We start from the raw sequence: 11994 nt of genomic DNA, 5'->3' as shown, positions 1-11994 counted from the left end.
AAGCCAACTTAATACCTATGGAATATCAAATTCTCCACGAGTAAAATTTACGGAAGCATTTACAGTTTGCTTAATTCAGCTTCTCTCTGAGAATAGCCACATGTTGAAAAGTTAGATTGAAAGTGGCTTGAAGCTCTTTTAACTTCATTGTTTTGACACGTGAGAACACTTCCTGCTCATTGGGTGTCCCCCCCCCCCCCCCCCCCCCCTTTCCTGGAGTCACCATTGCTTCATGTTAAAGCATTTCCTTGATATAGAGTCAGATTAACACTACTACAGGGCAAGAGAAAACCAACTGACTGAAGAAAAACAGGAGTGGAGTGAAATAGGGAAGGAAAAACTTGTAGATGGAGACATTAAGGAACATCAGCAAAGACAGAGAAAACTTGGGAAGGAATTGAAGGAATGAAGCTGATGAGAAAATAAAGTAATTGAGGTGAGCATGTTACAAGTAAAAGTGAGGGAATTGAGAGGCTTTGAATATGGGTGAGAGGGATCACGTAACTTTTACCATTCACAGACTTGAGAAAATAATTGTGCATTCAAAAATTAACATATTAATCGCCGAAGTTCACATTAATGCCCTAATTTTGATTGATGCATGTTACTCTGTTTCAAAACTAAAGGTCATCCTTCACTTTACCTGTAGCAACTGGCTTCTGCGGGAGTTTGTTTGTACAACATCAACTTGGTTCAATGTCTTTCTTCTTCCTAAGTACAGATCACACATGCCCAGACTTTTATTTTCTTATTCTCTATTTCTAAATCTTTACTTTGTTGCACAATCCATCCTTCACAATCGCCATTCAGGCACAACAATTGTTCAATAATGGGTTTGTCTATTTCGAACAATTATCAGTTTCTGTACTGAGAACTGGGTACCACCAGAATTATTTTGCAAACAGGTTAGTTTGCTACTCTGCACAAGGTGAGTCATTTTATCATTCCCTACATACAGATCCAGAGCTCAAAGTTGCCAATAATGAGGTACTTTGTGATAAAGCAGCACCTTTTGACTTGAGTGGTGGCCTCTGTGCAATGGAAGAGTTTAACACACACTTTAAACTGGAGATGGGGTGCAGTGAGACTGAGTGCTTCAATCCAGCAATTTGTGACGGGAAGGAATTTGGTGAAGAAAGGGAAGAGGCGCTGTCTGACCTTTTACAGAAAAGGAATCATCTGAGTGGGAGGCGTAGATATTGCAATGGGACTGTTGAAGCCCAGAGGTATTCATAACACATTCAGGTCTGCAGTTCACCAACACGTTCTCTTAGGGGTGGATAATAAATGCTGGGCTAGTCAACCACACCTATACCTCGTGAATTAATTAAAAAGCTAGACAGGTGCAATCAATGATTTACTGAGTCTCGATACAAACCCACCCTCCACCTTTCCCAGACCCATAAAATTGGAAAGTAACATCGCAATCTCATATTTCTGGTGTGAATGCCTCCTTTCCATTTTCCCTTGTCTTCTGAAGCTTTTGGCTGTCAGTCTTTATTGAGTGATGTATTTTACAAGGACCCTGTCCTGGTGAGTCTTGCATGGGTGCACTATAATGGAATGGTTGATCCTTGTTGAGGATGAGGAAGGTCCTTTCAGCTGAAGCCAAGCCTCACAATGTTCACCTTATTGTTCTGTCCAGCACTGCATGTATATACAAATATGCCATATATGAGCACACTAATTAGGAGCAGGACTAGATCAGTCGACCCCTTGAGCGTGCTCCGCCATTCAATATGATTATGGCTTAATTTATTTCAATCTCAACTCCACATTCCAGCCTACACCGATAAAACCTTCACACCCTTGTTTATCAAGAATCTATCTGCCTCTGCTTTAGAAATATTCAATTAATAATATTCGTTGAAGGGATGTGGACTTGACTGGCTTGTTCAGTTTATGATGCCAATCCCTAATTACAGTGGGTTGCTGAAATGAAAAATGAAATGAAATGCTCGGCCGTTTCAGAAATAAATTAAGTGCCAAACATATTGCTGTGGATCTGGATTCGCATGTAGACAGACCAGGTATGGGTGGCAGATATCCTTCCCCAAGGGAAAAGTTCCATCATTAGACTTTTAATTTCAGACTTTCATTGACTTCAAATTTGACCATCTGGTGTGGTGGGATTTGAACCCGGGTCCTCAGAGCATAACCCTGGGTCTCTGGACTAACAGTCCAGCGGCAACACAGCTGCCATTAGAGGAAGAGAGTTGCAATGACTCACAACCCTTTGAGAGAAAAGGTTCTCTTCACATCTGCATTAATTGGGCGACTGTTTGGTCTGGCTTCTCCGCAATTAACGACCAGTAGCGGCATTCCCGATGCGGCAGAGAGTCCAGCATAGTGGAGAAAATGGGAACAGCACCCGGCCCCGATCCATTTCTGATATTACAGTCATCTGCTGGCAGCGGCATCAGGTTTCGCGCCCCTATTAATGGGTTGGACACCAGATTCTCCATGCCGGCATGACTCTCCAGCCCTCCTGCATTCACGCAGGTGTGGATTGGTACAAATATATGGCAGTGTGGCCCTTACGCGTGGACCTCACGATCAGCCAAGGGGTAAATATTTAAGGTAGGTGCCATCAAAGTCCATTGGAGGGCCCCCTCTCCCCCCCCTCCCCCCCTCCGCCCCCTCCCCCCTTCCCCCCCTCCCCCCCCCCCCCCCAACGATGCAAATCCTGCCCACCACACTCCCCCCTGACAAGTAGGGGCATCCTCCATCATGGGATTTGCTGGTTCACCCTCCTCCGTACGACCACATGAAGGTGATCCATCCCCTGCTCACCAGAGATACCCAGCAGAGATCTGCAACAGAGACCCCATTCACACCACTCCACCAGAGACCACATCAAGCACCCCCATGAGAGACCACCACTAGAGACCCCTATCAGAGTGTTCCTAGTAGAGACCGCAACCAGATACCCATCAGAGAGCCACATCAGAAACCGCCCCCCCCCCCACCAGAGACCCCCATGAGTGACTCCCCAACAAAGAGCTTCCGAACAGGGAACCCTCATAATAGTAAACCCACCATTGCAGAGAATCACTTTAGCAGAGAACTCTCCATATTAGAGAAAACCCCATAGCACAGAAAGCACCCCAATGCCCCCCCCCCCCCTCAAGCAGAGAAGCCCCCCACTCATCAGTCTCCCCTGCCTGAAAAGTAAACTGCAGTCCAGGCACTGATTTCTCACTCACCCGTGCCTTACACCTGCTGCCTCAGACACATGGTTAAAAGAAACAGCTATAACTTAATACAATGCCAAAACCACAACGCAAGGCTTTAAATCCACTCAGGTTTTTTGATTGGCAAGGCCTCTATTCACTTCAAAGAGTAAAGAGTAGTCTTTAATTAACAACTTCCAGAGAGCCAGACGTCTGGATTGATTATTTTCATTTTCCTTGATGCTTGAATAGATCTCAAGTAGCCTGCTGTGAAACTAATTGTACTGTTTATAAACATCTGGCTATTATTACCACATCAAAATCCACAGATGCTATTGGACCTGCTGAGATTGTCCAGCATTTTCTGATTTTGCTTCAGATTCCAGCATCCACAGTGATTTGCTTTTCCCTTTACCTGACTGGCTGACAGTCACACCATCCTGACCCTGAACATTGACCAACTCTAAAGTTCAGCAGAATCTGTGGGAAGTGATCGCACCTTGGCAGAAAGTGTAACTGTGGTGCAGTTGGTTTCCACTTCCCCCCTTCTCCTTCTTTTTTGCCTTCCTCTTTTTCCCATGAGTGGGGAGGGTACACCTCTCAGCAAGCAGAGCAGTTATCTGGGGAATAAAGTCCCCCCCCCCCCCCCCCCCCGCCACAGATGACTTTGTTGCAAAAATATCAAATTTGGAACATGATGTGGAGATGCCAGCGTTGGACTGGGGTGGCAAGAAGTCTTACAACACCAGGTTAAAATCCAACAGGTTTGTTTGGAATCACTAGCTTTCAGAGCGTATCCCGCCTGATGTAGGGGCTACACTCCGACAGCTAGTGATTCCAAACAAACCCGTTGGACTTAAATCTGGAACAATGCAAGGCTGTGTTATTCAGTTCATGTCAAATGCTAAACATATCAACAAAGGGGTTCTCCCCAAGTCTCAGTGTGATGCCAATCATGATCTTCAATACCCATCTGTACTATGACTTTATATTTGCAATTTCAGAAACTCTGCCTAAATTGAGGAAATCGGAATTAGAGAATCAGAGCATGAAGAGGCTGCGGAGATGGTTAATTCAACCAAACATTGTATATGGCAAAGCAAGAAATTGTTCATGTTCTCAATGCTAATAATAATTATCATAATCTACAGATTTCAGTTAAGTTACGGTGTCATGAGAACCAAATATCTTCAGTTTTTTCAAAATGTAAAAATGGCATTGCAACATAAAATAGAGAACACTGAAAAGGTGAATATTTATTTGAAAGGAATTTGGACGTTTCGATCTGATGGACGACTTGGCAATCAGATGGGGGAATATGCAACATTGTACGCATTGGCAAAATTGAATGGTCACCAAGCATACATTTTGCCTGCCATGGCCAATTACCTGTCCCCTATCTTCAGAATTACCCTTCCGACTCTCCATGACAGTGTGAAAAACAGAATACCTTGGAAAGAATATCATGTCAATGACTGGATGGAGGATCAGTACCGCAGTATTCCAGGAGACTACGTTATGTTCACTGGATATCCGTGTTCATGGACCTTTTATCATCATATCCGAGAAGAGATTCTCCGTGAGTTCACCTTTCATGCCTTTCTGAAAGAACAGACCAATGCTTTCCTTACACGGATCAGAGGGGAGCGAAAGAATGTGACGTATGTTGGTGTTCACGTTCGAAGGGGAGATTACGTACATGTCATGCAAGATATGTGGAAAGGAGTGATAGCTGATAAGAAATATTTAGAAAAAGCAATGGCTTACTTCAGAAATAAATACAAAAATGTTGTTTTTGTCGTGACAAGCAATGGAATGGATTGGAGTAAGGAGAATATCGATAATTCCAAAGGAGATGTTTTCTTTTCAGATAATCCAAAGCAATCCAGTCCAGCTGATGACATTGCTCTCCTTGCTCATTGTAATCACACCATAATGACAGTCGGGACATTTGGTTACTGGGCTGCCTACTTGGCAGGTGGGGAGACAATTTACCTCACAAACTTTACTTTGCCAGAATCACCATTTCTAAAATTATTTAAGTACGAGGCGGTGTTTTTACCTGAGTGGATTGGACTTCCTGCTGATCTCTCCCCTCTTCTGCCCAAAGGAAATGGCAAATAAGCCAAACCGATACACGCCCTTTCATCTTCAAAGCTCCAAAGTTTTAGGTGGTTTGTGTTTAATTACTTTTCCAATCTTGAGAATACCAAATTGAGCTTCTGGCGAGTAACCTGTGTCAATGTTGCTGAAGTTGTTGACTGAACAGCATTGAAGGGGTGAAGGATTTGTATAGTTCACAATTGTTTAAATAGCATGGAATGTACTGTCAAAACATCTGTAAGGTTAAAATAAGCCAAATGCTGTCGATGCTGGAATCTGAAACAAGAACAGAAAATGCTGGAAAATCCTAACCGGTCTGCCAACACCTTAAAGCGCATGTCCAGGAAGAGGATAAAAATTGAACCTCATTGTCTTTCTTATTTTATTTTTGCTATGTGCATGAATGAGAGGCTGCCACACCTAATTATCTCACAATTATTATCAACGGTGCAATATCTCCAGAACAGCACAATAGACCTTTAATGTAGAAAGAATATTTCTTAATATTGATGCTGGAAATCTGAATTGAGAACAGAAAATTTCACTGAACCTGCTATGTCCAGCATTTTCTGGTCTTAGAATATTTATTAAACTTTCAAATAAAAAAATAATAATTTACGGGATGTGGGCATCACTGGGCTCGGTCAGCATTTATTGCCCATCCCTAACTGCCCTCCATTTCAAAGGGCATTTGAAAGGTATCCACATTGCTGTGGAACTGGAGTCACATGTGTACCAAGTGATGATATGTAGACTGACATGTAACTAAGGGGTTAATCAGAACACCCGGCTGTGGCACGCCCATGAGAGGGCATTACACAACCCATTAGAAAAGCAGGCACACACTAGACCCTCCCTCTCACTCCTGGCAGGGACTGTAGGATGAGCACCGGAATAGTTTAGATCTCAGGCTGGGTCACCACATCTGGCCTAGATCCCAGTTGTACAGTTAGTCATTATCACTGAGTTATTAGAGTTAGATCAGCAGAGTGTCAAACTCATTTATCTCGTTGCTGTTGCTGAATAAATCCTGTCAACTTACTTCAAGGACTGGAGTGTCTTTCAACGTCGTCTATGGTGTCATGTGAGAGTATCTTTAAGAAATGAGTGTTTAAGAAATGTACCTTTAAGAAATGGATGTGTATCAGTGATGTCAGAGAGTGGGTGGAGCCAGCTTTTTACTTTCGTTTTTGGCTGTTTGCTGCAGGGTGTGTTTTAGTTTTGTTTTCAGTGTTGGAGCTGAAGCCAGACCAAGCAGGTTTACTCCTGTTCTCTCTGCCATCAAAAGAGTATCTCTTGATCATTTGGTGAATTCAGAATTATAAATGTTCTCAGTAGTGAATGTAAACCAAATGCGCTTCTGTTAAATGCTGTTTCTTTTGTCTTCTGGATGTTGTTTGGGAAGTTATTGAGGATTACTTAGTGTTGTATTCTTTGGGGGTTGTATTTGAATTGATGCTTGCTACGATGTCCACTGTATGTTTTAAAAAGGTTAACTTAAATTCAGAGAATAAACATTGTTTTACTTTAAAAAATACTTTTCAATTTCTGCTGGACCAGATCCAAATTTCACCTTCTGCCATGGTTGGATTTGAACCTGGCCTCAGATCTTAACCCGGAATCATTGGATTACTAGTCTAGTGACAATACCATAACCCCATCACCTCCCAGATTGCATCCTGAAGTATCCAAAACCAACAATTGAGTCCAAAAGCAATTCCTTCACATTTGTCACTTGGGTGGATAGCTGACAGAACAGATTATTAACCTGAATGGAATGCTGCCCCGTACATTGGTTGAAGCAGTACTGACTTCTGTGTCTGTAAAATTCAGACACATTAACCAAGTTATTATTCAAATGATTTACCCAGGTGCTCATATTTGCACGGTGATCAAAGGACAGACACAAGGGCTGGGATTCTCCGTTACCCGGCTGGGCGTGCCGTACCGGCGCTGAGGAGTGGCGTGAACCACTCCGGCGGGGGCCGCCCGGAAGGTGCAGAATCCTCCGCACCTTCAGGGACTAGGCTGGCAACGGCGGGGTTGGCGCCGTGCCAGCTGGCGGCGAAGGACTTGGCACCGCACCAACCAGCGGCGAAGGGCCTCCGCCAGCTGCCGCGAGTTGGCGGAAGCGCGGGTGCGGCAGCGTGTACTGGCATCATCCCAGCGCATGCGCGGGGGGAACAAAGAACAAAGAAAATTACAGCACAGGAACAGGCCCTTCGCCCCTCCCAGCCTGCGCCGATCCAGATCCTTTATCTAAACCTGTCTCCTATTTTCAAAGGTCTACTTCCCTCCGTTCCCCGTCCGTTCATATATCTGTCTAGATGCATCTTAAATGATACTATCGTGCCCGCCTCTACCACCTCCGCTGGCAAAGCATTCCAGGCACCCACCACCCTCTGCGTAAAAAACTTTCCACGCATATCTCCCTTAAACTTTCCCCCTCTTACTTTGAAATCGTGACCCCTTGTAATTGACACCCCCACTCTTGGAAAAACTTGTTGCTCTCCACCCTGTCCATACCTCTCATAATTTTGTAGACCTCAATCAGGTCCCCCCTCAACCTCCATCTTTCCAACGAAAACAATCCGAATCTACTCAACCTTTCTTCATAGCTAGCACCCTCCATACCAGGCAACATCCTGGTGAAACTCCTCTTCACCCTCTCTAAAGCATCCACATCCTTCTGGTAATGTGGCGACCAGAGCTGCACGCAGTATTCCAAATGTGGCCTAACCAAAGTGCTATACAACTGTAACATGACCTGCCGACTCTTGTACTCAATACCCCGTCCGATGAAGGCAAGCATGCTGTATGCCTTCTTGACCACTCTATCAACCCGCGTTGCCACCTTCAGGTGAAATGGACCTGAACTCCCAGATCTCTCTGTACATCAATTTTCCCCAGGACCATTCCATTGACCATATAGTCCGCTCTTGAATTTGATCTTCCAAAATGCATCACCTCGCATTTGCCTGGATTGAACTCCATCTGCCATTTCTCTGACCAACTCTCCAATCTATCTATATTTTGCTGTATTCTCTGACAGTCCTCCTCGCTATCTGCAATTCCACCAATCTTAGTATCATATGCAAACTTGCTCATCAGACCACCTATACCTTCGTCCAGATCATTTATGTATATCACAAACAACAGTGGTCCGAGCACGATCCCTGTGGAACACCACTAGTCACCTTTCTCCATTTTGAGACACTCCCTTCCACCACTACTCTCTGTCTCCTTTCGCCCAGCCAGTTCTTTATCCATATAGTTAGTACACCCTGAACCCCATACAACTTCACTTTTTCCATCAACCTGCCATGGGAAACTTTATCAAACACCTTACTGAAGTCCATGTATATGACATCTACAGCCCTTCCCTCATCAATTAACTTTGTCACTTCCTCAAATAATTCTATTAGGTATGTAAGACATGGTCTTCCCTGCACAAAACCATGCTGCCAGTCTATTTTCTTCCAAATATGAATAGATGCTATCCCTCAGTATCTTCTCCAACAGTTTGCCTACCACTGACGTCAAGCTCACAGGTCTATAATTCCCTGGATTATCCCTGCTACCCTTCTTAAACAAAGGGACAACATTAGCAATTCTCCAGTCCTCCGGGACCTCACCCGTGCTCAAGGATGCTGCAAAGATATCTGTTAAGGCCCCAGCTATTTCGTCCCTTGTTTCCCTCAGAAACCTGGGATAGATCCCATCTGGTCCTGGGGACTTGTCCGCCTTAATGCCTTTTAGAATACCCAAAACCTCCCCCTTCCGTACGCCGACATGACCGAGAGTATTTAAACATCCATCCCTGGCATCAACATCCGTCTTGTCCCTCTCCTTGGTGAATACCCAATGCTAAGTACTCATTAAGAATCTCACTCATTTCCTCTGACTCCACGCATAAATTACCTCTTTTGTCTTTGAGTGGGCCAAACCTTTCTCTAGTTACCCTCTTGCTCCTTATATACGAATAAAAGGCTTTGGGATTTTCCTTAACCCTGTTAGCCAAAGATATTTCATGACCCCTTTTAGCCCTCTTTATTGCGCGTTTGAGATTTGTCCTACTTTCCCGATATTCCTCCAAAGCTTCATTAGTTTTGAGTCGCCTCGATCTTATGTATGCTTCCTTTTTCATTTTAGCTAGTCTCACAATTTCACCCATCATCCATGGTTCCCTAATCTTGCCATTTCTATCTCTCATTTCCATAGGGACATGTCTGTCCTGCACTCTAATCAACTTTTCATTAAAAGACTCCCACATTTCAAATGGGGATTTACCCTTAAACAGCTGCTCCCAATCCACATTCCCTAGCTCCTGCCGAATTTTGTTATGTTTCGCCTTTCCCTAATTTAGCACTCTTCCTTTAGGACCACTCTCGTCTTTGTCCATGAGTATTCTAAAACTTACGGAATTGTGATCGCTATTCCCAAAGTAATCACCAACTGAAACTTCAACCACCTGGCCGGGATCATTCCCCAATACCAGGTCCAGTATGGCCCCTTCCCGAGTTGGACTATTTACATACTGCTCTAAAAAACTCTCCAGGATGCTCCTTACAAATTCTGCTCCAACTACACCTCCAACACTACATGAGTCCCATTCAATGTTGGGGAAGTTAAAATCTCCCATCACAACTACCCTATTGCTCCTACATTGCTCTATAATCTGTCTGCATATTTGTACCTCTACTTCACGCTCGCTTTTGGGAGGCCTGTAGTAAAGTCCCAACAATGTTACTGCACCCTTCCTATTTCTTAGCTCTATCCATATTGCCTCAGTGCTCGAATCCTCCATTACATCGTGCCCTCCTTAATCACAGCTGTGATATCATCTCTGACTAGTAATGCAACTCCACTACCCCTTCTACCTCCCTCTCTATCCCTCCTGAAGCATCTATGCCCTGGGATATTTAGTTGCCAGTCTTGCCCTTCCCTCAACCAAGTCTCAGTAATACCAATAACATCATATTCCCAGGTACTAATCCAAGCCCTAAATTCATCTGCCTTACCTGCTGCACTTCTTGCATTAAAACAAATGCACCTCAGACCACCTGTCCCTTTGCGTTCATCATCACTTCCCTGTCTACTCTTGCCCTTAGTCACATTGAGTTTATCATCTAATACTTTACTGGCTTTAGTTGCTGCCTCTTTACTGACCTCTAACTTCCTTATCTGGTTCCCATCCCCCGCCACATTAGTTTAAAACCACCCCAACAGTGTTAGCAAAAGCACCCCCTAGGACATTATTCCCAGTCCTGCCCAGGTGTAGACCATCTGGTTTGTAATGGTCCCACCGCCTCCAGAATGTCCCAAAAATCTGAACCCCTCCCTCCTGCACCATCTCTCAAGCCACGTATTCATTCTGACTATTCTTGAATTTCTACTCTGACTGTCTCGTGGCACTGGTAGCAATCCTGATATTACTACCTTTGAGGTCCTACTTTTTTACTTATCTCCTAACTCCTTAAATTCTGATTGGAGGACCTCATCCCTTTTTTTACCTATATCGTTGGTGCTTATATGCACCGCGACAACTGGTTGTTCACCCTCCCCCTTCAGTATGTCCAGCAGCCGATCGGAGACATCCCTGACCCGTGCACCCAGGAGGCAACATACCATTCGGAAGTCTCGTTTTCAACCACAGAAACACCTGTCTAATCCAGTTTACAATTTAATCCCCTATGACTATAGCCCTGCCAGTCTTTTTCCCACTCTTCTGTGCAGCAGAGCCAGCCACAGTGCCATGAGCCTGGCTACTACTGCTTTCCCCTGGTGGGTCATCTCCCCCAACAGTATCCAAAACAGTATACCTGTTTTGGAGGGAGATGACCTCAGGGGACACCTGCACTGCCTTCCTGCTCTTTCTCTGCCTTTTGGTCACCCATTCCCTGTCTCCTTCACTAATCCTAATCTGCTGTGTGACCAATTCACTGAACGTGCTATCCACGACCTCCTCAGCATCGCGGATGCTCCAAAGTGAGTCCATCCGCAGCTCCAGAGCCGTCATGCGGTCTTACAGGGGCTGCAGCTGGACACACCTCCCGCACATGAAGGAGTCAAGGGCATCGGCCGCGTCCCTGAACGCCCACATTGAGCACGAGGAGCATAACACGGGTCTGGGATCTCCTGCCATTTTTACACTTTACCTTAACTGATTACAAATATAATATCAAATAATGAATAAGTGAAAGGAATAAGGATTCTACTTATCAATCACAATACTTACCAACACACAAAGAGTTAAATTTCTCCCGGCTACTGCTAATTGGAGCACTTTCCTTACCAGCCAATCAGCTCACTGTTTTGCTGTGATGTCACTCTTCAAGGTAAGTTTTTAAAGAGGTAAACTTACGTTCCCGACGACCCCTCGCCACTGCTCCCGCCGAAAATCTGAAGGCCATTTCTCCTGCAGGCTGTGACGTCACGGTTCAACTTCTTTCTACTTCTACCTGCCCTCGAGCCTTCTTCTTGATCTTTAATCGACTGGGATCATTACAGCGGTTGTTTTGTTTTGGTTAGAGGAGGGGGTGGGGGGGAGAAACAGAAGAAGTGTTTCGGGTTTAACCATGCTCCTCCACAAACCACCTTCAAGTTCCGCTGACCGCAATGCACGTATGCAAATTTCCCCCGCAACAGCCAATCAGTAGCTCCGCTCTACTGCCCTCTGCTGGATCAACGGACGCCAACCACTCTGGCGTTGGGCCTC

General features: G+C 44.8%; 1 protein-coding gene across 1 annotated transcript; it reads left to right on the top strand.

Annotated features, from left to right (window-relative positions):
• Positions 1-264: 264 nt before the first annotated feature.
• On the top strand, positions 265-5834 carry LOC119954245 (galactoside alpha-(1,2)-fucosyltransferase 2-like). The gene is made up of 2 exons (XM_038779327.1): positions 265-436; positions 4178-5834. Exon 2 carries the CDS (start codon positions 4239-4241, stop codon positions 5295-5297), a length of 1059 nt encoding a protein of 352 aa, XP_038635255.1. The 5' UTR covers positions 265-436; positions 4178-4238; the 3' UTR covers positions 5298-5834.
• Positions 5835-11994: the final 6160 nt, after the last annotated feature.

This window comes from Scyliorhinus canicula, chromosome 19, assembly GCF_902713615.1.
Source record: "Scyliorhinus canicula chromosome 19, sScyCan1.1, whole genome shotgun sequence".
Lineage (NCBI taxonomy): Eukaryota > Metazoa > Chordata > Chondrichthyes > Carcharhiniformes > Scyliorhinidae > Scyliorhinus > Scyliorhinus canicula.
This window is presented reverse-complemented; position numbering and strand designations above follow the sequence as displayed.

Coding starts and splice junctions, on each gene's coding strand:
- LOC119954245 (XM_038779327.1), top strand. CDS start 4,239: ATGGTTAATTCAACCAAACATTGTATATGGCAAAGCAAGAAATTGTTC.